Source organism: Oncorhynchus keta, chromosome 21 (assembly GCF_023373465.1).
Source record: "Oncorhynchus keta strain PuntledgeMale-10-30-2019 chromosome 21, Oket_V2, whole genome shotgun sequence".
NCBI classification, from domain to species: domain Eukaryota; kingdom Metazoa; phylum Chordata; class Actinopteri; order Salmoniformes; family Salmonidae; genus Oncorhynchus; species Oncorhynchus keta.
In genome coordinates this window covers 20,563,500-20,591,388 of record NC_068441.1, presented here as the reverse complement: position 1 = coordinate 20,591,388, position 27,889 = coordinate 20,563,500, and the positions used below count along the sequence as shown (strand labels likewise).

The 27,889-nt window shown below is 49.3% G+C and overlaps 1 protein-coding gene across 1 annotated transcript in view; it reads right to left on the bottom strand.

Moving 5' to 3' along the window:
- The window catches only part of ppfia4 (PTPRF interacting protein alpha 4), a 159,511-nt gene that overhangs the window by 63,839 nt on the left and 67,783 nt on the right, over nt 1-27,889 (bottom strand). Inside the window, exons 2-5 of the mRNA XM_052473458.1 lie at nt 9,967-10,068; nt 9,734-9,898; nt 9,584-9,658; nt 7,550-7,621 (exon numbers count right to left, since the gene is read on the bottom strand). Of these exons, the coding sequence (XP_052329418.1) occupies nt 7,550-7,621; nt 9,584-9,658; nt 9,734-9,898; nt 9,967-10,068 (414 nt within the window). The remainder of the gene's footprint in view (nt 1-7,549; nt 7,622-9,583; nt 9,659-9,733; nt 9,899-9,966; nt 10,069-27,889) is intronic.

Below are 27,889 nucleotides of genomic sequence, written 5' to 3'. Positions count from 1 at the left end.
AAAGACAAACAGACAGAGAGAGGAGGGAGACAGATAGACAGACAGAGAGAGGAGGGAGACAGACAAACAAACAGAGAGAGGAGGGAGACAGACAAACAGGCAGAGAGAGGAGGGAGACAGACCTACAGACAGAGAGAGGAGGGAGACAGACAAACAGACAGAGAGAGGAGGGAGACAGACAGAGAGAGGAGGGAGACAGATAGACAGACAGAGAGAGGAGGGAGACAGATAGACAGACAGAGAGAGGAGGGAGACAGATTGACAGACAGAGGAAGGAGGGAGACAGACCTACAGACAGAGAGAGGAGGGAGACAGATAGACAGACAGAGAGAGGAGGGAGACAGATAGACAGACAGAGAGAGGAGGGAGACAGACCTACAGACAGAGGAAGGAGGGAGACAGACCTACAGACAGAGGAAGGAGGAGACAGACCTACAGACTGAGAGAGGAGGGAGACAGACAAACAGACAGAGAGAGGAGAGAGACAGACAAACAAACAGAGAGAGGAGGGAGACAGACAAACAAACAGAGAGAGGAGGGAGACAGATAGACAGACAGAGAGAGGAGGGAGACAGACAAACAGGCAGAGAGAGGAGGGAGACAGACCTACAGACAGAGAGAGGAGGGAGACAGACCTACAGACAGAGAGAGGAGGGAGACAGACCTACAGACAGAGAGAGGAGAGAGACAGACCTACAGACATAGAGAGGAGGGAGACAGACAAACAGACAGAGAGAGGAGGGAGACAGACAGACAGACAGAGAGAGGAGGGAGACAGACAGACAGAGAGGAGAGAGACAGACAAACAGACAGAGAGAGGAGGGAGACAGACAAACAGACAGAGAGAGCAGAAAGACAGACCTACAGACAGAGAGAGGAGGGAGACAGACAAACAGACAGAGAGAGGAGGGAGACAGACAAACAGACAGAGAGAGGAGAGAGACAGACAAACAAACAGAGAGAGGAGGGAGACAGACAAACAGACAGAGAGATGAGAGAGACAGACAAACAAACAGAGAGAGGAGGGAGACAGACAGACAGACAGAGAGAGGAGGGAGACAGATAGACAGACAGAGAGAGGAGGGAGACAGATAGACAGACAGAGAGAGGAGGGAGACAGACCTACAGACAGAGGAAGGAGGGAGACAGACCTACAGACAGAGGAAGGAGGGAGACAGACCTACAGACTGAGAGAGGAGGGAGACAGACAAACAGACAGAGAGAGGAGAGAGACAGACAAACAACAAACAAACAGAGAGAGGAGGGAGACAGACAAACAGACAGAGGAAGGAGGGAGACAGGCCTACAGACTGAGAGAGGAGGGAGACAGGCAAACAGACAGAGAAAGGAGGGAGACAGACAGACAGACTGAGAGAGGAGGGAGACAGACAAACAGACAGTGAGAGGAGAGAGACAGACAAACAAACAGAGAGAGGAGGGAGACAGACAAACAAACAAAGAGAGAGAGGAGGGAGACAGACAAACAGACAGAGAGAGGAGAGAGACAGACAAACAAACAGAGAGAGGAGGGAGACAGACAAACAGACAAAGAGAGGAGGGAGACAGACAAACAGACAGAGAGAGGAGGGAGAAAGACAAACAGACAGAGAGAGGAGGGAGAAAGACAAACAGACAGAGAGAGGAGAGAGACAGACAAACAAACAGAGAGAGGAGGGAGACAGACAAACAGACAGAGAGAGGAGAGAGACAGACAAACAAACAGAGAGAGGAGGGAGACAGACAAACAAACAGAGAGAGGAGGGAGACAGACAAACAGACAGAGAGAGGAGGGAGACAGACAAACAAACAGAGAGAGGAGGGAGACAGACAAACAAACAGAGAGAGGAGGGAGACAGACAAACAGACAGAGAGAGGAGAGAGACAGACAAACAGACAGAGAGAGAGGAGAGAGACAGACCTACAGACAGAGAGAGGAGAGAGACAGACAAACAGACAGAGAGAGCAGAAAGACAGACCTACAGACAGAGAGAGGAGGGATACAGACAAACAGACAGAGAGAGGAGGGAGACAGACAAACAGACAGAGAGAGGAGGGAGACAGACCTACAGACAGAGAGAGGAGGGAGACAGACAAACAAACAGAGAGAGGAGAGAGACAGACCTACAGACATAGAGAGGAGGGAGACAGACAAACAGACAGAGAGAGGAGGGAGACAGACAGACAGACAGAGAAAGGAGGGAGACAGACAGACAGACTGAGAGAGGAGGGAGACAGACAAACAGACAGAGAGAGGAGGGAGACAGACAAACAAACAGAGAGAGGAGGGAGACAGACAAACAAACAGAGAGAGGAGGGAGACAGACAAACAGACAGAGAGAGGAGAGAGACAGACAAACAAACAGAGAGAGGAGGGAGACAGACAAACAGACAAAGAGAGGAGGGAGACAGACAAACAGACAGAGAGAGGAGGGAGAAAGACAAACAGACAGAGAGAGGAGGGAGAAAGACAAACAAACAGAGAGAGGAGGGAGACAGACAAACAAACAGAGAGAGGAGGGAGACAGACAAACAGACAGAGAGAGAGAGAGACAGAGAGAGCAGAAAACAGACCTACAGACAGAGAGAGGAGGGAGACAGACAAACAGACAGAGAGAGGAGGGAGAAAGACAAACAGACAGAGAGAGGAGGGAGAAAGACAAACAGACAGAGAGAGGAGGGAGAAAGACAAACAAACAGAGAGAGGAGGGAGACAGACAAACAAACAGAGAGAGGAGGGAGACAGACAAACAGACAGAGAGAGGAGAGAGACAGAGAGAGCAGAAAGACAGACCTACAGACAGAGAGAGGAGGGAGACAGACAAACAGACAGAGAGAGGAGGGAGACAGACAAACAGACAGAGAGAGAGAGACAGACAAACAGACATAGAGACAGAAAGACAGACCTACAGACAGAGAGAGGAGGGAGACAGACAAACAGACAGAGAGAGGAGGGAGACAGACAAACAGACAGAGAGAGGAGGGAGACAGACCTACAGACAGAGAGAGGAGGGAGACAGACAAACAAACAGAGAGAGGAGAGAGACAGACCTACAGACAGAGAGAGGAGGGAGAGAGACAAACACACAGAGAGAGGAGGGAGACAGACCTACAGACAGAGAGAGGAGGGAGACAGACAAACAGACAGAGAGAGGAGAGAGACAGACAAACAAACAGAGAGAGGAGGGAGACAGACAAACAGACAGAGGAAGGAGGGAGACAGACAAACAGACAGAGAGAGAGTGGAGAGAGACAGACAAACAGACAGAGAGAGGAGAGAGACAGACCTACAGACAGAGAGAGGAGGGAGACAGACAAACAGACAGAGAGAGGAGGGAGACAGACAAACAGACAGAGAGAGGAGAGAGACAGACAAACAGACATAGAGAGCAGAAAGACAGACCTACAGACAGAGAGAGGAGGGAGACAGACAAACAGAAAGAGAGAGGAGGGAGACAGACAAACAGACAGAGAGAGGAAGGAGACAGACCTACAGACAGAGAGAGGAGGGAGACAGACAAACAAACAGAGAGAGGAGAGAGACAGACCTACAGACAGAGAGAGGAGGGAGACAGACAAACACACAGAGAGAGGAGGGAGACAGACCTACAGACAGAGAGAGGAAGGAGAAAGACAAACAGACAGAGAGAGGAGGGAGACAGATAGACAGACAGAGAGAGGAGGGAGACAGACAAACAAACAGAGAGAGGAGGGAGACAGACAAACAGGCAGAGAGAGGAGGGAGACAGACCTACAGACAGAGAGAGGAGGGAGACAGACAAACAGACAGAGAGAGGAGGGAGACAGACAGAGAGAGGAGGGAGACAGATAGACAGACAGAGAGAGGAGGGAGACAGATAGACAGACAGAGAGAGGAGGGAGACAGATAGACAGACAGAGAGAGGAGGGAGACAGATTGACAGACAGAGGAAGGAGGGAGACAGACCTACAGACAGAGAGAGGAGGGAGACAGATAGACAGACAGAGAGAGGAGGGAGACAGATAGACAGACAGAGAGAGGAGGGAGACAGACCTACAGACAGAGGAAGGAGGGAGACAGACCTACAGACAGAGGAAGGAGGGAGACAGACCTACAGACTGAGAGAGGAGGGAGACAGACAAACAGACAGAGAGAGGAGAGAGACAGACAAACAAACAGAGAGAGGAGGGAGACAGACAAACAAACAGAGAGAGGAGGGAGACAGATAGACAGACAGAGAGAGGAGGGAGACAGACAAACAGGCAGAGAGAGGAGGGAGACAGACCTACAGACAGAGAGAGGAGGGAGACAGACCTACAGACAGAGAGAGGAGGGAGACAGACCTACAGACAGAGAGAGGAGAGAGACAGACCTACAGACATAGAGAGGAGGGAGACAGACAAACAGACAGAGAGAGGAGGGAGACAGACAGACAGAGAGAGGAGGGAGACAGACAGCCAGAGAGGAGAGAGACAGACAAACAGACAGAGAGAGGAGGGAGACAGACAAACAGACAGAGAGAGCAGAAAGACAGACCTACAGACAGAGAGAGGAGGGAGACAGACAAACAGACAGAGAGAGGAGGGAGACAGACAAACAGACAGAGAGATGAGAGAGACAGACAAACAAACAGAGAGAGGAGGGAGACAGACAGACAGACAGAGAGAGGAGGGAGACAGATAGACAGACAGAGAGAGGAGGGAGACAGATAGACAGACAGAGAGAGGAGGGAGACAGACCTACAGACAGAGGAAGGAGGGAGACAGACCTACAGACAGAGGAAGGAGGGAGACAGACCTACAGACTGAGAGAGGAGGGAGACAGACAAACAGACAGAGAGAGGAGAGAGACAGACAAACAAACAGAGAGAGGAGGGAGACAGACAAACAAACAGAGAGAGGAGGGAGACAGACAAACAGACAGAGGAAGGAGGGAGACAGGCCTACAGACTGAGAGAGGAGGGAGACAGGCAAACAGACAGTGAGAGGAGAGAGACAGACAAACAAACAGAGAGAGGAGGGAGACAGACAAACAAACAAAGAGAGGAGGGAGACAGACAAACAGACAGAGAGAGGAGAGAGACAGACAAACAAACAGAGAGAGGAGGGAGACAGACAAACAGACAAAGAGAGGAGGGAGACAGACAAACAGACAGAGAGAGGAGGGAGAAAGACAAACAGACAGAGAGAGGAGGGTGAAAGACAAACAAACAGAGAGAGGAGGGAGACAGACAAACAAACAGAGAGAGGAGGGAGACAGACAGACAGACTGAGAGAGGAGGGAGACAGACAAACAGACAGTGAGAGGAGAGAGACAGACAAACAAACAGAGAGAGGAGGGAGACAGACAAACAAACAAAGAGAGGAGGGAGACAGACAAACAGACAGAGAGAGGAGAGAGACAGACAAACAAACAGAGAGAGGAGGGAGACAGACAAACAGACAAAGAGAGGAGGGAGACAGACAAACAGACAGAGAGAGGAGGGAGAAAGACAAACAGACAGAGAGAGGAGGGTGAAAGACAAACAAACAGAGAGAGGAGGGAGACAGACAAACAAACAGAGAGAGGAGGGAGACAGACAAACAGACAGAGAGAGGAGAGAGACAGACAAACAAACAGAGAGAGGAGGGAGACAGACAAACAGACAGAGAGAGGAGAGAGACAGACAAACAAACAGAGAGAGGAGGGAGACAGACAAACAAACAGAGAGAGGAGGGAGACAGACAAACAGACAGAGAGAGAGAGGAGAGAGACAGACCTACAGACAGAGAGAGGAGAGAGACAGACAAACAGACAGAGAGAGCAGAAAGACAGACCTACAGACAGAGAGAGGAGGGATACAGACAAACAGACAGAGAGAGGAGGGAGACAGACAAACAGACAGAGAGAGGAGGGAGACAGACCTACAGACAGAGAGAGGAGGGAGACAGACAAACAAACAGAGAGAGGAGAGAGACAGACCTACAGACATAGAGAGGAGGGAGACAGACAAACAGACAGAGAGAGGAGGGAGACAGACAGACAGACAGAGAAAGGAGGGAGACAGACAGACAGACTGAGAGAGGAGGGAGACAGACAAACAGACAGAGAGAGGAGAGAGACAGACAAACAAACAGAGAGAGGAGGGAGACAGACAAACAAACAGAGAGAGGAGGGAGACAGACAAACAGACAGAGAGAGGAGAGAGACAGACAAACAAACAGAGAGAGGAGGGAGACAGACAAACAGACAAAGAGAGGAGGGAGACAGACAAACAGACAGAGAGAGGAGGGAGAAAGACAAACAGACAGAGAGAGGAGGGAGAAAGACAAACAGACAGAGAGAGGAGGGAGAAAGACAAACAAACAGAGAGAGGAGGGAGACAGACAAACAAACAGAGAGAGGAGGGAGACAGACAAACAGACAGAGAGAGGAGAGAGACAGACAAACAAACAGAGAGAGGAGGGAGACAGACAAACAGACAGAGAGAGGAGAGAGACAGAGAGAGCAGAAAGACAGACCTACAGACAGAGAGAGGAGGGAGACAGACAAACAGACAGAGAGAGGAGGGAGACAGACAAACAGACAGAGAGAGGAGAGAGACAGACAAACAAACAGAGAGAGGAGGGAGACAGACAAACAGAGAGAGAGGAGAGAGACAGACAAACAAACAGAGAGAGGAGGGAGACAGACAAACAGACAGAGAGAGGAGAGAGACAGACAAACAAACAGAGAGAGGAGGGAGACAGACAAACAAACAGAGAGAGGAGGGAGACAGACAAACAGACAGAGAGAGGAGGGAGACAGACAAACAAACAGAGAGAGGAGGGAGACAGACAAACAGACAGAGAGAGGAGGGAGACAGACAAACAGACAGAGAGAGAAGAGAGACAGACAAACAGACAGAGAGAGGAGGGAGACAGACCTACAGACAGAGAGAGGAGGGAGACAGACAAACAAACAGAGAGAGGAGAGAGACAGACCTACAGACAGAGAGAGGAGGGAGACAGACAAACAGACAGAGAGAGGAGGGAGACAGACAAACAGACAGAGAGAGGAGGGAGAAAGACAAACAGACAGAGAGAGGAGGGAGACAGATAGACAGACAGAGAGAGGAGGGAGACAGACAAACAAACAGAGAGAGGAGGGAGACAGACAAACAGGCAGAGAGAGGAGGGAGACAGACCTACAGACAGAGAGAGGAGGGAGACAGACCTACAGACAGAGAGAGGAGGGAGACAGACCTACAGACAGAGAGAGGAGGGAGACAGATAGACAGACAGAGAGAGGAGGGAGACAGATAGACAGACAGAGAGAGGAGGGAGACAGATAGACAGACAGAGGAAGGAGGGAGACAGACCTACAGACAGAGAGAGGAGGGAGACAGACAGACAGACAGAGAGAGGAGGGAGACAGATAGACAGACAGAGAGAGGAGGGAGACAGATCTACAGACAGAGAGAGACAGACAAACAAACAGAGAGAGGAGGGAGACAGACAAACAGACAGAGAGAGGAGAGAGACAGACAAACAGACAGAGAGAGGAGGGAGACAGACAAACAGACAGAGAGAGGAGAGAGACAGACAAACAGACCTTCCAGGTGGGTTTGGTAGCATCATTCCTGTCCAAAGATTCTCCCTCCTTCCTCTGCCTCACAATGATCAGCTGCGCACACACACACACACACACACACACACACACACACACACACACACACACACACACACACACACACACACACACACACACACACACACACACACACACACACACACACACACACACACACACACACACACACACACAGAGGACAAAGGGTCACCTCTAGGTCAAAGGCGGAGTGGCAGGCATCTAACTGATTCTGGATGCAGGTTTGTCTACACTGGCTTGTGTTTGAGTGCTGGTAGGTGTTTTGTCTTTAGGCCAGAATGAAGGAGGAGATCCAAAGCTGTATCACATTGCTCTTCAGGGACTCACACACAGAGACACACACACATACGCACAAACACACACAAAATAGAATTTGAACAGTTCTGACTTTTCCATTTTTTTTTTATTGTTTTCCTACCTTGTCAGGACATTTGGGTGAATTGTTAAGACATTGGGGTCCTGACAAGGTAGGAAAACAAGTACACGCACACACACACACACACACACACACACACACACACACACACACACACACACACACACACACACACACACACACACACACACACACACACACACACACACACACACACACACACACACACACACACACACACACCTCTGAGCTGAGATGATTAGATGTGATATTGTTGTCCTGGTGAGGCCCTCTGGTCCCTCAGAATGTGTGGGAGTGAGATGGCTCTGCCCCCTCTATCTACCTGTCCTTCCATATCTCTATGTGGATCTATTCTACAGCTTCCTACAGCAGCACCAATGGAAGTGCTGATCCCAGTTCCAGAGTTCTAACAGGCTGTGACTGTCCCCAGTTGAGACAGATGTTCCTGGCTGCTGCAGGCCCTAGACTCCTCATCCTATCGCTCCACACAGGAACATCACAGCACCAGGTACACACTTCAGGAATATTCAGGGAACTCTGTGGAATGGTCAATGAACGTTTCTCTAAACGTTGCTCTAAACTTCCGTACTCTTTTAGTACTGCTTCTAGAATAATCCGAGAAAGAAAATACAATGTGTTTTCCTGGCGATATTGTGGCCATTAAAAATCTCAAACAGTTTGTGAAAACTTCATTTCTGTTCTATTCTATACAACTGTTCTGTTGTATTCTGTTCTGTTGTATTCTGTTGTATTCTATTCTGTTATGTTCTATTCTGTTCTGTTCTGTTCTATTCTATTATGTTCTGTTCTATTCTATTTTGTTCTATTCTGTTCTATTCTGTTCTGTTCTATTCTATTCTGTTCTATTCTGTTCTGTTCTATTCTATTCTATTCTGTTCTATTCTGTTCTATTCTATTCTGTTCTATTCTGTTCTGTTCTATTCTATTCTATTCTGTTGTATTCTATTCTGTTCTATTCTGTTCTATTCTGTTCTATGCTCCAGTGAGTTGGGGAGACAGTGGGTGAAAGGTGCAACATAGTACAGGACCAAAAAATAAACCTAACAAGTTGTTACTTTGGATCCCATTTGGGTTTTCCTGTGCACTGCACAGCTTGTACTGAATGTTTAGTTTAATTTGCCTTTGAAATGGATTCTTGTTGAACAGATGAGGACAGGAGAAAGGGAGAGAGAAAGATAGAGGGAACAAATTATTGAATGAACAAGTAAGAGACATTTTAACAGAAAGAGAGTGTGCCTTGGTTCTGTGTGTCTGCTTAAGAGAGGAAGAGAGCGGGCGAGGGAGAGAGAGAGAGGGAGACAGAGAGAGACAGAGACAGAGACAGAGACAGAGACAGAGACAGACAGACAGACAGACAGACAGACAGACAGACAGACAGACAGACAGACAGACAGACAGACAGACAGACAGACAGACAGACAGACAGACAGACAGACAGACAGACAGAGAGAGAACAGAAAAGACAGTCCCTTGGTTGCGTGTTGGTCGTTCAGAAAAGCTAGCAGACTGAGGGCATCAGTAGATGGCAGGTGAGGACACACACACAAACACACACACACCTCCTGAGTTGTGGCTGATAACTGTCCCTCTAGTGTAGTCACTCTCTCAAGAGCCACCCGAAGCCTCTCACGCACCTGTAAGACACAACCAGTGTTAGTTTGGGTTGGAATAAAAGCCCAGTTTTCAGTGAGATAAAGGTACATATATACCTTCTCATCCAGGGCTTTGTGGTGTTCGAACAGGGACTTGAGGGCCTTGAGGACCTCCACCTCGCTGGAGACCCCAGAGGGAGGAGGAGCTTGTCTCTTCACCACGGTCATCCTCAGACTGCGCTCGTGACGAGACACCAGACACTCCAGGTGTTCCAAGAGAAGCTAGAGCAGAGACATCACACATGTTATACACATATTATACACTCAGTAACGCACACACTCACTCTTACCCTGGTGTTGTTCCTCTCAGCCTTCAGTTCAGATATCTCCTCTTCTTTCTCCAGCAGCTGTTCCCGACACACGTTCAGCTCCTTGGTCAGAGTGGCAAACTCCTGGGAAAAAACACAAGATAAGATTGATGAGTTCACATTTTCTAAAGAATTTGCAGAGTATCAGTAGTTCACAGACAGCGCTTGTAGAACCTTCCACATTCACATCACATGTTTATCCCACACCATTTCACCTGCACCACCATATCACCTGTACCACAGGCCCCACCATTTTACCTGCACCACAGGCCCCACCATTTCACCTGCACCACAGGCCCAACCATATCACCTGCACCACAGGCCCCCCCATTTCACCTGCACCATGGGCTCAACCATTTCACCTGCACCACAGGCCCCACCATTTTACCTGCACCACAGGCCCCACCATTTCACCTGCACCACAGGCCCCACCATATCACCCATACCACAGGCCCCACCATTTTCCCTGCACCACAGGCCCCACCATTTCACCTGCACCACAGGCCCCACCATTTCACCTGCACCACAGGCCCCCCATTTCACCTGCACCACAGGCCCCCCCCATTTCACCTGCACCATGGGCTCAACCATTTCACCGGCACCACAGGCCCCCCCATTTCACCTGCACCATGGGCTCAACCATATCACCTGCACCACAGGCCCCCCCATTTCACCTGCACCATGGGCTCAACCATTTCACCGGCACCACAGGCCCCCATTTCACCTGCACCATGGGCTCAACCATTTCACCTGCACCACGGGCCCCACCATATCACCTGTACCACAGGCCCCACCATTTTACCTGCACCACAGGCCCCACCATTTCACCTGCACCACAGGCCCCCCCATTTCACCTGCACCATGGGCTCAACCATTTCACCTGCACCACAGGCCCCCCCATTTCACCTGCACCATGGGCTCAACCATTTCACCTGCACCACGGGCTCAACCATTTCACCTGCACCACGGGCCCCACCATATCACCTGTACCACAGGCCCCACCATTTCACCTGCACCACAGGCCCCCCATTTCACCTGCACCATGGGCTCAACCATTTCACCTGCACCACAGGCCCCCCCATTTCACCTGCACCATGGGCTCAACCATTTCACCTGCACCACAGGCCCCCATTTCACCTGCACCATGGGCTCAACCATTTCACCTGCACCACAGGCCCCCCCATTTCACCTGCACCATGGGCTCAACCATTTCACCTGCACCACAGGCCCCCTCATTTCACCTGCACCATGGGCTCAACCATTTCACCTGCACCACACCAGAGAGATACTGTGTATTCTATCACCACTTTACTTGGGGTATTTACGTCCAATCACCAGGAACCTCTCCTCTAAACAGCACAGTGTCTGTCAGCACCTGAAAAAGTGTCCCAGTTGTGAGATGAACAGATGAATACTTACTATACATACAGGGGGACATAATGTCATTACATGGCATAATACAGGAGCAGTGACACATACAGTAGTCTGTTAAAACCCACCTCTCTGTTCTCTAATGTTGATGCTCGTTACTTAGGGGATAGGGCTGAGAGAGAAGGGGTGTGTGTGTGTGTGTGTGTATTACTGCATGTCTCTTGGCACTCTGTTGGCAGATCCCTGAGTCTCTGGCTCTGATCCAACTCCAATACCCTGCAGCTTTTAATACTCTGACACGCAGACACACACACATTGATAAAGACACGCACACACATCGGTAGACCCATGGACACACACACACACACACATATGGAGAGAGAAACATGCAGTGTGGTGGGTCTCTAGACTGGGTGGGCCCTGTAGCAGTGAGACTGCAGTCTTGCGTGGTGTTATGAGTTTGGAGAAGCCCTCAGTACTAAAACTAATCAAAACAGCTGCTCCTCTCAGCCTACGTGGGCTAGGCCACACACACACACACACACACACACACACACACACACACACACACACACACACACACACACACACACACACACACACACACACACACACACACACACACACACACACACACACACACACACAAAATGTGACAAAGACAAGTGTCTGTGCTCCTGTCTCTATAATGACTATTCTGTTCTATCCTGAGTCACTGAGTTTAGATTTGACATGAACACAAACACCCCACAAACACACACACAGAGTATGGTTTTCACATGACCCTGACTGGTAGCAGAGAAGAAAAGAGGAGGGAGAGAGGGAGGAAAAGAGGAGGGAGAGAGGGAGGAAAAGAGGAGGGAGAGAGGGAGGAAAAGAAGAAGGGAGAGGAAGGGTAGAAAGGGTCAGTGCATTCATTTTACCAGTGTTTTTCACTGGAGGCCAGTGGAAACCTACCAACAGATGTTCCATCTCACTGTCTCTCACTGTCTATTTCAATCAGAGCAAAAGCCTCATCACCCCCCCTCTACCTCATCATTTTAGCTGCTCTCTCCTCTCCCCCCTCTGTCCCTATCAGCTTCTCGTGCACGTCAGGAAAAAGCAATTGGGAGAAGCATGGATTCATAAACGCTTGAGAATAAACAAAAGGGGATTGAAAACACGCATCCTTGATCAGAGATGAGTGTTGTTCATTCTCCCCCCAACCCTCCTCTCTTTATCCATCATCCTTCACACAGAATAATCAACCAAAATCAGGGCTTGGTATTTGAGCTGTAATTCTGAGTGTGTTGAATGATGTCATGGTGCCCTCCAGACTAGTTAATAAAAGATCCAGACGGCTTTAGTGCTTGATGTAGTTCCATGGACCATGGTTACCCCTGAGTGAACTGGAGCACAGAGGACAAATACTGCTGCTATCTCTCTCTGTGTCTCCATCTCTCTAATACACACTCAAAGGCTACATATTGAAGCTGGAAAATCTTCTGGAAGTCCGGAACAGGCCATTTTGTCTGCCACAAACCACAATCCGATGTGTGAGATGTGTTGGTATTTCTGAGTTAGACGGTGAGCCGTTGCCAAGCAATGCTGAGCTCAGACATTGTAAAGGGATTTCTCTCCTTGGCTTCCTTAAGCAGTTTGGGATTAAGGGATGAAAGCAATATGCTGGACTGAAAAGTGTATGTTGGTGTGTGTGTTTCTCGTTCTCTGTGTGTGTATGTAGGATGTTGTACTACAGTCTGACAGACTCAAACTCTCTAAGGAAATCAATTCTAGATTCCACATCGAACAGACAACAAAACACACACACACACAATATCAACACACAAGTACACATTCACTATATTTCAGAGCCAGATGAGTCATTTTAGAACAGTCAGTCAAACACATCCAGTTACTGTCTTTACAGCTCAGAGAGAATGACCTTCAGTAAGTATGGGTATGTGCGTACTGCATACATAGAATAAATACTCTCTTGTACTAGAAGTGTGTGTAACTGTGAGTGTTAGGTTTTACAGTTTTAGCCTACGTCATACACTGAGACACGCAAGTGACACAACCCCCTTTACAACATCCGAACACACCATGGTGTGTGTGTGCCTCCAGTCACTATTATAGATAGGATAGGAGAATTGGCTAATCTTGTCGTGGTGTAATTGACTTGTAAACCCCTGTGTTTGTCTGTGCATGTGTTTAGTGTCTCAGTCCTCCTGGGATTGGTGGAAAGATAATTAACGCTACACTTCCTGGACCAATCACATTAGAGGAAAGTGTGCTGGAACTGTCAATCACAATAAAGCCCAGCCTCTGGAGGGACTTACACATTTTTCTCTTTTTAAAGACTGCTCCACAATCAGCACTTTTTCTCAAACAAGGACACACAAAAGCACACACTCTCTCTCTATCTATGGCTGAGTGATACTTAGGGCTCTATTTTCGGCTGGTGTTAAGACTGCACAACTGTCAAATGCACGCTTGTTTGCAATTTCGACCCGTTAATGCCAGCGCTCTTCTATTTTCAAACCCTAGCATCAGGATTGGTCATTCATCTGTCTTATATGAGCTCGCTTGCGCTGAGGTGGAAGGGTTCACACTATATCACAATCTCTGACGTGGAAGGGTTCACACTATATCACAATCTCTGAGGTGGAAGGGTTCACACTATATCACAATCTCTGAGGTGGAAGGGTTCACACTATATCACAATCTCTGAGGTGGAAGGGTTCACACTATATCACAGTCTCTGAGGTGGAAGGGTTCACACTATATCACAATCTCTGAGGTGGAAGGGTTCACACTATATCACAATCTCTGAGGTGGAAGGGTTCACACTATATCACAATCTCTGAGGTGGAAGGGTTCACACTATATCACAATCTCTGAGGTGGAAGGGTTCACACTATATCACAATCTCTGAGGTGGAAGGGTTCACACTATATCACAGTCTCTGAGGTGGAAGGGTTCACACTATATCACAATCTCTGACGTGGAAGGGTTCACACTATATCACAATCTCTGACGTGGAAGGGTTCACACTATATCACAATCTCTGAGGTGGAAGGGTTCACACTATATCACAATCTCTGAGGTGGAAGGGTTCACACTATATCACAATCTCTGACGTGGAAGGGTTCACACTATATCACAATCTCTGACGTGGAAGGGTTCACACTATATCACAATCTCTGAGGTGGAAGGGTTCACACTATATCACAATCTCTGAGGTGGAAGGGTTCACACTATATCACAATCTCTGAGGTGGAAGGGTTCACACTATATCACAATCTCTGACGTGGAAGGGTTCACACTATATCACAATCTCTGAGGTGGAAGGGTTCACACTATATCACAATCTCTGAGGTGGAAGGGTTCACACTATATCACAGTCTCTGAGGTGGAAGGGTTCACACTATATCACAATCTCTGAGGTGGAAGGGTTCACACTATATCACAATCTCTGAGGTGGAAGGGTTCACACTATATCACAATCTCTGAGGTGGAAGGGTTCACACTATATCACAATCTCTGAGGTGGAAGGGTTCACACTATATCACAATCTCTGAGGTGGAAGGGTTCACACTATATCACAATCTCTGAGGTGGAAGGGTTCACACTATATCACAATCTCTGAGGTGGAAGGGTTCACACTATATCACAATCTCTGAGGTGGAAGGGTTCACACTATATCACAATCTCTGAGGTGGAAGGGTTCACACTATATCACAATCTCTGAGGTGGAAGGGTTCACACTATATCACAATCTCTGAGGTGGAAGGGTTCACACTATATCACAATCTCTGAGGTGGAAGGGTTCACACTATATCACAATCTCTGAGGTGGAAGGGCTCACACTATATCACAATCTCTGAGGTGGAAGGGCTCACACTATATCACAATCTCTGAGGTGGAAGGGTTCACACTATATCACAATCTCTGAGGTGGAAGGGCTCACACTATATCACAATCTCTGAGGTGTATTCTTTAAGACATGCGCCAATTTCAGTTTTCGCTGGTCAGGATATTTAAAGAGCGACTGACCCTAAAAAGCAACTAATCCCTTTGAAAACGGCCTATGTGGCATTGATGAGTCAGAAACATTTATTCTATTGTCAAAATATACTACAGTGTAAATAGGATAATTTAGGCCTACCTTTAGGCCTACCTACAGAGTATATATATATATATATATATATATATACTATATATATACAGCGGGGAGAACAAGTATTTGATACACTGCCGATTTTGCAGGTTTTCCTACTTACAAAGCATGTAGAGGTCTGTAATTGTTATCATAGGTACACTTCAACTGTGAGAGACGGAATCTAAAAATCTAAAAAATCCAGAAAATCACATTGTATGATTTTTAAGTAAATAATTGGCATTGTATTGCATGACATAAGTATTTGATCATCTACCAACCAGTAAGAATTCCGGCTCTCACAAACCTGTTTAAGACCCTCCTGTTCTCCACTCATTACCTGTATTAACTGCACCTGTTTGAACTTGTTACCTGTATAAAAGACACCTGTCCACACACTCAATCAAACAGACTCCAACCTCTCCTCATTGGCCAAGACCAGAGAGCTGTGTAAGGACATCAGGGATAAAATTGTAGACCTGCACAAGGCTGGGTTGGGCTACAGGACAATAGGCAAGCAGCTTGGTGAGAAGGCAACAACTGTTGGTGCAATTATTAGAAAATGGAAGAAGTTCAAGATGACGGTCAATCACCCTCGGTCTGGGGCTCCATGCAAGATCTAACCTCGTGGGGCATCAATGATCATGAGGAAGGTGAGGAATCAGCCCAGAACTACACGGCAGGACCTGGTCAATGACCTGAAGAGAGCTGGGACCACAGTCTCAAAGAAAACCATTAGTAACACACTACGCCGTCATGGATTAAAATCCTGCAGCACACACAAGGACCCCCTGCTCAAACCAGCGCATGTCCAGGCCCGTCTGAAGTTTGCCAATCACCATCTGGATGATCCAGAGGAGGAATGGGAGAAGGTCATGTGGTCTGATAAGACAAAAATAGAGCTGTTTGGTCTAAACTCCACTCACCGTGTTTGGAGGAAGAAGAAGGATGAGTACAACCCCAAGAACACATCCCAACAGTGAAGCATGGAGGTGGAAACATCATTCTTTGGGGATGCTTTTCTGCAAAGGGGACAGGGCGACTGCACCGTATTGAGGGGAGGATGGATGGGGCCATGTATCGCGAGATCGTGGCCAACAACCTCCTTCCCTGAAGATGGGTCGTGGCTGGGTCTTCCAGCATGACAACGCCCCGAAACACACAGCCAGGGCAACTAAGGAGTGGCTCCGTAAGAAGCATCTCAAGGTCCTGGAGTGGCCTAGCCAGTCTCCAGACCTGAACCCAATAGAACATCTTTGGAGGGAGCTGAAAGTCCGTATTGCCCAGCGACAGCCCTGAAACCTGAAGGATCTGGAGAAGGTCTGTATGGAGGAGTGGGCCAAAATCCCTGCTGCAGTATGTGCAAACCTGGTCAAGAACTACAGGAAACGTAGGATCTCTGTAATTGCAAACAAAGGTTTCTGTACCAAATATTAAGTTCTGCTTTTCTGATGTATCAAATACTTATGTCATGCAATAAAATGCAAATTAATTACTTAAAAATCATACAATGTGATTTTCTGGATTTTTGTTTTAGATTCTGTCTCTCACAGTTGAAGTGTACCCATGATACAAATTACAGACTTACATGCTTTGTAAGTAGGAAAACCTGCAAAATCGGCAGTGTATCAAATACTTGTTCTCCCCACTGTGTATATATATAAACAACTTGTAGTCTCTGCCCAGCCTGGCAAGAGTGGCCAAAAGGGTGTTTAGCATCCCCAGTGGCTCTGCAAGTGTAGAGAGGATATTCTCCACTGCTGACCTGCTCTTCAGACACCATCACATTAGCCTGAAGACAAAGACTGGCCAAACTCCTGTTTCTAAAAATGTATTCAAAAAATAAATTCAAAGGCTCTAATAAGTCATTTTTTCTAATAAGTCATTCTGAGTAAGTCACAGCCTATATGTACAATTTATAGACTATAATGATCAGGTTTGGGGAGTAAGATATTAAATGTAAGGGATTACAAAAATATTGTCACGAATATTACCGAAGGTGACTCCCCTTCTTGTTCGGGACTTCGCTGGACTTCGCGCGCAGGACTTCGCGCTGGAGTTCCGGACCTTGGCCGCTGGAGCAGGGTGGAACGACAGGGCCCTGATAGACTATTACAGATGTAGCCTGAGAGAGGACGTCCGCAGGGAGCTGGCCTGTCGGGACACTACACTACACAGCCTGGATGGACTGATAGACCTGTCGATCCGGTTGGACCATCTGCTAGCTGCTCGCGGACGTTCTGAAAGGGTCCTGTCAGTTCTACCTCCTGACCCTCCTGCTCCTATCCCGATGGAGCTAGGAGGGACCGCGTCTAGGGAGATCGGAGGAGGAAGCTCCTCCTGTACCAGTTGTGGCCGGAGAGGGCACACGTCTGGTCGGTGCTGGAGGAATTCATCTGGGAATCGAGAAGGCAGGCAGAACACTCCTCGGTCACCCCAGGTGAGTAAGGTGAGTTTCCTGTTGGTCACATGTTCCTATTAATTTGTTTCCTTAATTATTCTCCTTCTCTCCAGCATAAGGCACTGGTAGATTCAGGCGCAGCTGGAAACTTTATAGATCGCGGACTCGCTCAGAGGTTGAGGATTCCGTTAGTAAAAGTAAACCCCCACACGGCTACCGCCAGCTATTGCGCTCATATTATTTCTGACACACCCCTGGACCTATAGCACTACCACCAGCACTTAGATACTAGATTTGTTAAAATAGAGCCCTTATGTTGAAATGAGCAGAGAATAAAGGGATGGAGGAAGGATGACAGGAGGAGAGAAAACGATGGGGAGCCCTGACATACACACACAAACGCATGTACGCACACGCACGCACGCACGCACGCACGCACGCACGCACACACACACACACACACACACACACACACACACACACACACACACACACACACACACACACACACACACACACACACACACACACACACACACACACACACACACACACACACACACACACACAAACACACGGCTGTGACGGTCATGGAATTTTGTATGAGGGTAATTTGCCAGCCAAAAGCACATTTACTCCTCTCTCCACTCCTGACTGCATGTGCTGCTGTAGAAATTACCAGGGTTAGAGGTTCTGTTCTATTCATTTTATTTCTATGTGTGCTGCTGAATTGTGGGGGTGTTGCCAAGGCAACTGAAGACTCCTTTGCTACAACACCTTGTTTGTTTCAGCAAGGAACAACAAAGTTCCATCACATTGTTAAGAGTCCATGTCACCGTAGTAACAGACTCAACCCCACGAATGCCAGGCTGCCCCATCTTCAGTCACTTGTTCCTTCCAAAAACGGTTATGACAATTATTTTATTTTCATGACGGTCTTCATTCGTAACCATCGGTTACACGGTTATACAGTAATTGTGCCAGCCCTTCACACACACAAAGAACCTTGCCCTGGCTTTGGTTTTTGATTGGCTGTGACTAATCGTCAACTGCAGCGTCTGCCTGCACACATATGTCGCCATGACAACCCATCATTAGGCAAGTTGGAAGTGTCTGCATAAAAACACACACACACACACACACACACACACACACACACACACACACACACACACACACACACACACACACACACACACACACACACACACACACACACACACACACACACACACACACACACACACACACACACACACACACACACACAGCATGGTGGCTCTCTCCCAGTGTGCCAGCTCCATGGGCCTCCCTCACAGGGGAAGCTAACTGCAGCACTCCTCAGCTCCTCAGACACAATGATTACTGACACGATAATACTCATATCACAGACCACAACTACTGTCTACAGCTCTGGGAGTAGAATTAGAGAAGAGAAGAACCATGTGAGAAGAACCATGTGAGAAGAACTGACAGTAGGAGTGTCTGTATAAAGTGAAAGCAGAACTCTGCTTCAAGTGTTTCTTCACTGTATGAAAGAGTGAATAACAACAGTCCTCAGTGAACACACAGCTTGTGATGATGCTTCACGGCCCAGACAGTCAGGCTCAGTGAAATGATGAATGAACATTCAGCATGAGCATCATGATTCAAACAAATGAGACTAAAAGGCCAAAAACAGCAGCACACTTGAGAGTGACACAACAGGCATTAACTGAAGCATACTGCACTGTAACAACAGCACCACAGGAAAGCTACCGTCACTCCTGTGAGATTGAGAAAAAACGGAGTCTGAAAATACCAGGCAATCCTATTGACAGGCAGAGAGGAGAGGACAGTCAGAGAGCAAGACACTGTATGGACAGAAGCTAGACAGAGACAGATAAATATGCCTGGTTCAGACAGCTGTGTAAATGGGAACTGAAGTACACACTTGAAGAGGGATTAAGAAAGCTTGATCTAAAGTGAGGTGTTAGAATGAGTGTGTGTCTGGGGGAAGAGCCGGCTGCTTCAGCTAGGTGTTAAGAACAATACAAGCTCCTTTATCTGATACACTGACAGGTGTGAATAGAGAGATGATTTAAACACACATGTCATGGTAAGGGAGGCCTTACGGATGCATGACAATTATGTGCCAAAGATGATATGCTTAAAAGTCACATTGTCATAATATAGAAGTGCTGAGCAAGACACTGCATAAAAGCCTGCTTCTATACTTTAAGAATTTCAAACAGATGCAGGGACAGTCTGTGTGACAGTATTCTGACTGCAGTGAAAAGAGCTGGCAACAACACAGCCTTCCCCTCTCTCTCTCCTTTTCTCCCCCATCTCGCTCTTCTCTCTCTGTCTCTCTCCCTCCCACCTCTCCCGCTTATGTCTCTCTCTCTCCTTTCCCCCTCCCTCTCTCTCTCACCCCTCTTTCTCTGTTTTATGCTCTCTCTCGGTCTCTCCCCCTCCCTCTCTCTCTCACCTCTCTTTCTCTCTGTTTTACGCTCTCTCTCTGTCTCTCCCCGTCAATCTCTCTCTCTCTCTTTGTCTCTCCCTCTCTCTCTCACCTCTCTTTCTCTCTGTTTTACGCTCTCTCTCTCTCTCCCCCTCCCTCTCTCACCCCTCTTTCTCTGTTTTATGCTCTCTCTCTCAGTCTCTCCCCCTCCCTCTCTCTCACCTCTCTTTCTCTCTGTTTTACGCTCTCTCTCTCTGTCTCTCCCCCTCCCTCTCTCCCTCTCTCTCACCTCTCTTTCTCTCTGTTTTACGCTCTCTCTCTCTCTCCCCCTCCCTCTCCCCCTCCCTCTCTCTCCCCTCTCTTTCTCTCTGTTTTACGCTCTCTCTCTGTCTCTCCCCCTCCCTCTCTCCTTCTCTCTCACCTCTCTTTCTCTCTGTTTTACGCTCTCTCTCTGTCTCTCCCCCTCCCTCTCTCCCTCCCTCTCTCTCACCTCTCTTTCTCTCTGTTTTACACTCTCTCTCTGTCTCTCCCCCTCCCTCTCTCCCTCTCTCTCACCTCTCTTTCTCTCTGTTTTACGCTCTCTCTCTCTCCCCCTCCCTCTCCCCCTCCCTCTCTCTCACCTCTCTTTCTCTCTGTTTTACGCTCTCTCTGTCTCTCTCTCCCCTCCCTCTCTCCCTCTCTCTCACTCTCTTTCTCTCTGTTTTACGCTCTCTCTCTCTCTCCCCCCTCTCCCCCTCCCTCTCCCCTCCCTCTCTCTCCCCTCTTTCTCTCTGTTTTACGTTCTCTCTGTCTCTCCCCCTCCCTCTCTCTTTAACCCCTCTTTCTGTTTTACGCTCTCTCTCTCTCTCTCCCCCTCCCTCTCTCTCCTCCTTCTTTCTCTCTGTTTTACGCTCTCTCTCTCTCTCCCCCCTCCCTCTCCCCCTCCCTCTCTCTCACCTCTCTTTCTCTCTGTTTTACGCTCTCTCTCTGTCTCTCCCCCTCCCTCTCTCTCTCCCTTCTTTCTCTCTGTTTTACGCTCTCTCTCTGTCTCTCTGTCTCTCCCCAATCTCTCTCTCTCTCTTTGTCTCTCCTCTCTCTCTCACCTCTCTTTCTCTCTGTTTTACGCTCTCTCTCTCTCTCCCCCTCCCTCTCTCACCCTCTTTCTCTGTTTTATGCTCTCTCTCAGTCTCTCCCCCTCCCTCTCTCTCACCTCTCTTTCTCTCTGTTTTACGCTCTCTCTCTCTGTCTCTCCCCCTCCCTCTCTCCCTCTCTCTCACCTCTCTTTCTCTCTGTTTTACGCTCTCTCTCTCTCTCCCCCTCCCTCCCCCCTCCCTCTCTCTCACCTCTCTTTCTCTCTGTTTTACGCTCTCTCTCTGTCTCTCTCCCTCTCTCCTTCTCTCTCACCTCTCTTTCTCTCTGTTTTACGCTCTCTCTGTCTCTCCCCTCCCCTCTCCCTCCCTCTCTCCCTCTTTCTCTCTCTTTACCTCTCTCTTCTCTCTGTTTCTCCCTCTCTCTCTCTCTTTCTCTCTGTTTTACCCTCTCCTCTCTCCCCCTCCCTCTCTCTCACCTCTCTTTCTCTCTGTTTTACGCTCTCTCTGTCTCTCTCTCCCCCTCCCTCTCTCCCTCTCTCTCTCTCTGTTTTACGCTCTCTCCTCTCCCCCTCCCTCTCCCCCTCCCTCTCTCTCCCTCTTTCTCTCTGTTTTACGCTCTCTCTCTGTCTCTCCCCCTCCCTCTCTCCTCTCTCTCACCCCTCTTTCTCTCTGTTTTACTCTCTCTCTCTGTCTCTCCCCCTCCCTCTCTCACCCCTCTTTCTCTCTGTTTTACGCTCTCTCTCTGTCTCTCCCCCTCCCCCTCCCTCTCTCACCTCTCTTTCTCCCTGTTTTACGCTCTCTCTCTCTCCCCCTCCCTCTCTCCCTCTCTCTCACCTCTTTCTCTCTGTTTTACGCTCTCTCTCTCCCCCTCCCTCTCCCCTCCCTCTCTCTCACCTCTCTTTCTCTCTGTTTTACGCTCTCTCTCTGTCTCTCTCTCTCCCCCTCCCTCTCTCTCTCCCCTCTTTCTCTCTGTTTTACGTTCTCTCTCTCTCTCCCCCTCCCTCTCCCCCTCCCTCTCTCTCACCTCTCTTTCTCTCTGTTTTACGCTCTCTCTCTCGGTCTCTCCCCTCCCTCTCTCTCTCACCTCTCTTTCTCTCTGTTTTACGCTCTCTCTCTGTCTCTCCCCCTCCCTCTCTCCTCTCTCTCACCCTCTTTCTCTCTGTTTTACGCTCTCTCTCTCTCTCCCCCCCTCTCCCTCTCTCTCACCCCTCTTTCTCTCTGTTTTACACTCTCTCTCTGTCTCTCCCCCTCCCTCTCTCCATCTCTCTCACCCCTCTTTCTCTCTGTTTTACGCTCTCTCTCTCTCTCTGTCTCTCCCCCTCCCTCTCACCCCTCTTTCTCTCTGTTTTACGCTCTCTCTCTGTCTCTCCCCCTCCCTCTCTCCCCTCTCTTTCTCCCTGTTTTACGCTCTCTCTCTCCCCCTCCCTCTCTCCCTCTCTCTCACCTCTCTTTCTCTCTGTTTTACGCTCTCTCTCTCTCCCCCTCCCTCTCCCCCTCCCTCTCTTTCTCTCTGTTTTACGCTCTCTCTCTGTCTCTCTCTCTCCCCCTCCATCTCTCTCTCACCCCTCTTTCTCTCTGTTTTACGCTCTCTCTGTCTCTCCCCCTCCCTCTCTCTTTCACCCCTCTTTCTCTGTTTTATGCTCTCTCTCTCTCTCTCTCTGTCTCTCCCCCTCCCTCTCTCCCTCTCTCTCACCTCTCTTTCTCTCTGTTTTACGCTCTCTCTCTCTCTCCCCCTCCCTCTCCCCCTCCCTCTCTCTCACCTCTCTTTCTCTCTGTTTTACGCTCTCTCTCTCTCTCTCGGTCTCTCCCCCTCCCTCTCTCTCTCACCTCTCTTTCTCTCTGTTTTACACTCTCTCTCTGTCTCTCCCCCTCCCTCTCTCCCTCTCTCTCACCTCTCTTTCTCTCTGTTTTACGCTCTCTCTCTCTCCCCCTCCCTCTCTCTCACCCCTCTTTCTCTCTGTTTTACGCTCTCTCTCTCTCCCCCTCCCTCTCTCCCTCTCTCTCACCCCTCTTTCTCTCTGTTTTACGCTCTCTCTCTCTCTCTCTCCCCCTCCCTCTCTCTCTCACCCCTCTTTCTCTCTGTTTTACGCTCTCTCTCTCTGTCTCTCCCCCTCCCTCTCTCCCTCTCTCTCCCCTCTCTTTCTCTCTGTTTTACGCTCTCTCTCCCCCTCCCTCTCTCTCACCCCTCTTTCTCTCTGTTTTACGCTCTCTCTCTCTGTCTCTCCCCCTCCCTCTCTCTCTCACCCCTCTTTCTCTCTGTTTTACGCTCTCTCTCTGTCTTTCCCCCTCCCTCTCTCCCTCTCTCTCACCTCTCTTTCTCTCTGTTTTACGCTCTCTCTCCCCCTCCCTCTCTCTCACCCCTCTTTCTCTCTGTTTTACGCTCTCTCTCCCCCTCCCTCTCTCACCCCTCTTTCTCTCTGTTTTATGCTCTCTCTCTGTCTCTCCACCTCCCTCTCTCTCTCACCCCTCTCTCTCTCTGTTTTATGCTCTCTCTGTCTCTCCCCTCCCTCTCTCTCTCACCCCTCTCTCTCTGTTTTATGCTCTCTCTCTGTCTCTCCCCCTCCCTCTCTCTCTCACCCCTCTCTCTCTGTTTTATGCTCTCTCTCTCTCTCCCCCTCCCTCTCTCCCTCTCTCACCTCTCTTTCTCTCTGTTTTATGCTCTCTCTCTGTCTCTCCCCCTCCCTCTCCCCTCTCTCTCACCTCTCTTTCTCTCTGTTTTACGCTCTCTCTCTGTCTCTCCCCCTCCCTCTCTCCCTCTCTCTCACCTCTCTTTCTCTCTGTTTTACTCTCTCTGTCTCTCTCTCTCCCCCTCCCTCTCTCCCTCTCTCTCACCTCTCTTTCTCCCTGTTTTACGCTCTCTCTCTCTCTCCCCCTCCCTCTCCCCCTCACCTCTCTTTCTCTCTGTTTTACGCTCTCTCTCTGTCTCTCCCCCTCCCTCTCTCCCTCTCTCTCACCCCTCTTTCTCTCTGTTTTACGCTCTCTCTCTCTCTGTCTCTCCCCTCCCTCTCTCACCCCTCTTTCTCTCTGTTTTACGCTCTCTCTCTGTCTCTCCCCCTCCCTCTCTCACCTCTCTTTCTCCCTGTTTTACCTCTCTCTCTCTCCCCCTCCCTCTCTCCCTCTCTCTCACCTCTTTCTCTCTGTTTTTCGCTCTCTCTCTCTCCCCCTCTCCCCCTCCCTCTCTCTCACCTCTCTTTCTCTCTGTTTTACGCTCTCTCTCTGTCTCTCTCTCTCCCCCTCCCTCTCTCTCTCACCCCTCTTTCTCTCTGTTTTACGTTCTCTCTGTCTCTCCCCCTCCCTCTCTCTTTAACCCCTCTTTCTGTTTTACGCTCTCTCTCTCTCTCCCCCTCCCTCTCTCTCACCTCTCTTTCTCTCTGTTTTACGCTCTCTCTCTCTCTCCCCCTCCCTCTCCCCCTCCCTCTCTCTCACCTCTCTTTCTCTCTGTTTTACGCTCTCTCTCTCGGTCTCTCCCCCTCCCTCTCTCTCTCACCTCTCTTTCTCTCTGTTTTACGCTCTTTCTCTGTCTCTCCCCCTCCCTCTCTCCCTCTCTCTCACCTCTCTTTCTCTCTGTTTTACGCTCTCTCTCTCTCTCCCCCTCCCTCTCTCCCTCTCTCTCACCCCTCTTTCTCTCTGTTTTACACTCTCTCTCTCTCTGTCTCTCCCCCTCCCTCTCTCCATCTCTCTCACCCCTCTTTCTCTCTGTTTTACGCTCTCTCTCTCTCTCTGTCTCTCCCCCTCCCTCTCTCACCCCTCTTTCTCTCTGTTTTACGCTCTCTCTCTGTCTCTCCCCCTCCCTCTCTCACCTCTCTTTCTCCCTGTTTTACGCTCTCTCTCTCCCCCTCCCTCTCTCCCTCTCTCTCACCTCTCTTTCTCTCTGTTTTACTCTCTCTCTCTCCCCCTCCCTCTCCCCTCCCTCTCTCTCACCTCTCTTTCTCTCTGTTTTGCTCTCTCTCTGTCTCTCTCTCCCCCCTCCATCTCTCTCTCACCCCTCTTTCTCTCTGTTTTACGCTCTCTCTGTCTCTCCCCCCCTCTCTCTTTCACCCCTCTTTCTCTGTTTTATGCTCTCTCTCTCTCTCTGTCTCTCCCCCTCCCTCTCTCCCTCTCTCTCACCTCTCTTTCTCTCTGTTTTACGCTCTCTCTCTCTCTCCCCCTCCCCCTCTCCCCCTCCCTCTCTCTCACCTCTCTTTCTCTCTGTTTTACGCTCTCACCTCTCTTTCTCTCTGTTTTACACTCTCTCTCTGTCTCTCCCCCTCCCTCTCTCCCTCTCTCTCACCTCTCTTTCTCTCTGTTTTACGCTCTCTCTCTCTCTCCCCCTCCCTCTCTCCCTCTCTCTCACCCCTCTTTCTCTCTGTTTTACGCTCTCTCTCTCTCTCCCCCTCCCTCTCTCCCTCTCTCTCACCCCTCTTTCTCTCTGTTTTACGCTCTCTCTCTCTCTCTCTCCCCCTCCCTCTCTCTCTCACCCCTCTTTCTCTCTGTTTTACGCTCTCTCTCTCTGTCTCTCCCCCTCCCTCTCTCCCTCTCTCTCACCTCTCTTTCTCTCTGTTTTACGCTCTCTCTCCCCCTCCCTCTCTCTCACCCCTCTTTCTCTCTGTTTTACGCTCTCTCTCTCTGTCTCTCCCCCTCCCTCTCTCTCTCACCCCTCTTTCTCTCTGTTTTACGCTCTCTCTCTGTCTTTCCCCCTCCCTCTCTCCCTCTCTCTCACCTCTCTTTCTCTCTGTTTTACGCTCTCTCTCCCCCTCCCTCTCTCTCACCCCTCTTTCTCTCTGTTTTACGCTCTCTCTCCCCCTCCCTCTCTCACCCCTCTTTCTCTCTGTTTTATGCTCTCTCTCTGTCTCTCCACCTCCCTCTCTCTCTCACCCCTCTCTCTCTCTGTTTTATGCTCTCTCTGTCTCTCCCCCTCCCTCTCTCTCTCACCCCTCTCTCTCTGTTTTATGCTCTCTCTCTGTCTCTCCCCCTCCCTCTCTCCCTCTCTCACCTCTCTTTCTCTCTGTTTTACGCTCTCTCTCTGTTTCTCCCCCTCCCTCTCTCCCTCTCTCTCACCTCTCTTTCTCTCTGTTTTACGCTCTCTCTCTGTCTCTCCCCCTCCCTCTCTCCCTCTCTCTCACCTCTCTTTCTCTCTGTTTTACGCTCTCTCTGTCTCTCTCTCTCCCCCTCCCTCTCTCCCTCTCTCTCACCTCTCTTTCTCCCTGTTTTACGCCCTCTCTCTGTCTCTCCCCCTCCCTCTCACCTCTCTTTCTCTCTGTTTTACGCTCTCTCTGTCTCTCTCTCTCCCCCTCCCTCTCCCTCACCTCTCTTTCTCTCTGTTTTACGCTCTCTCTCTGTCTCCCCCCCTACCTCTCTCTCACCCCTCTTTCTCTCTGTTTTACGCTCTCTCTCTCTCTCTGTCTCTCCCCCTCCCTCTCTCCCTCTCTCCCTCTCTCTCACCTCTCTTTCTCTCTGTTTTACGCTCTCTCTCTCCCCCTCCCTCTCTCCCTCTCTCTCACCTCTCTTTCTCTCTGTTTTTCGCTCTCTCTCTCTCCCCCTCCCTCTCCCCCTCCCTCTCTCTCACCTCTCTTTCTCTCTGTTTTATGCTCTCTCTGTCTCTCTCTCCCCCTCCCTCTCTCCCTCTCTCTCACCTCTCTTTCTCTCTGTTTTACGCTCTCTCTGTCTCTCCCTCTCTCCCTCTCTCTCACCTCTCTTTCTCTCTGTTTTACACTCTCTCTCCCCCTCCCTCTCTCTCACCCCTCTTTCTCTCTGTTTTACGCTCTCTCTCTCTCTCTGTCTCTCCCCCTCCCTCTCTCAACCCTCTTTCTCTCTGTTTTATGCTCTCTCTCTGTCTCTCCACCCCCCTCTCTCTCTCACCCCTCTCTCTCTCTGTTCATACAAAAAAGTGCCAACTCCCCTAAAGTTACCAAACTTTTCTTTCTCTCTCCATTTCTCTTTGAATGCTGCAGAATGGCAGGCAGCCACAGCGGCAAATCAAAATGTTTCCCTGGGAGAGAAGCTGTCTGCTACGCCTCCTGTCTTAGTGCCTCAAAAGCCAAAAACTTTTCAGTAAATATTGTATACCTCATGTTCTGAATTCACTTCACACCATTGATCTGAAAACATTTTCCATTGACCTGAAAACAACATGAGTGAGAGGGGAGAGGCTGGGCAGGGAGGTGAACAGGGGAAGGGGTGTACTTGAGTGATATCTGAGCTGGAGTGATGAACACAGACATTTGCTTTACCAGACTCAGAGGCATACATTTTTTTACATTTGACATTTGAGTCATTTAGCAGACACTCTTATCCAGAGTGACTTACAGTAGTGAGTTCATACATTTTCATACTGGTCCCCCGTGGGAATCAAACTAACAAACCTGGTGTTGCAAGCGTCGTGCTCTACCAACTGAGCCACACGCGATGCGCGTACATACACACACCATAATCCATGCCATACACATAGTTATGTGGTTTCTAGTGGTCCCAAAACTGATCCATGTGGTTAGATTCCTTCC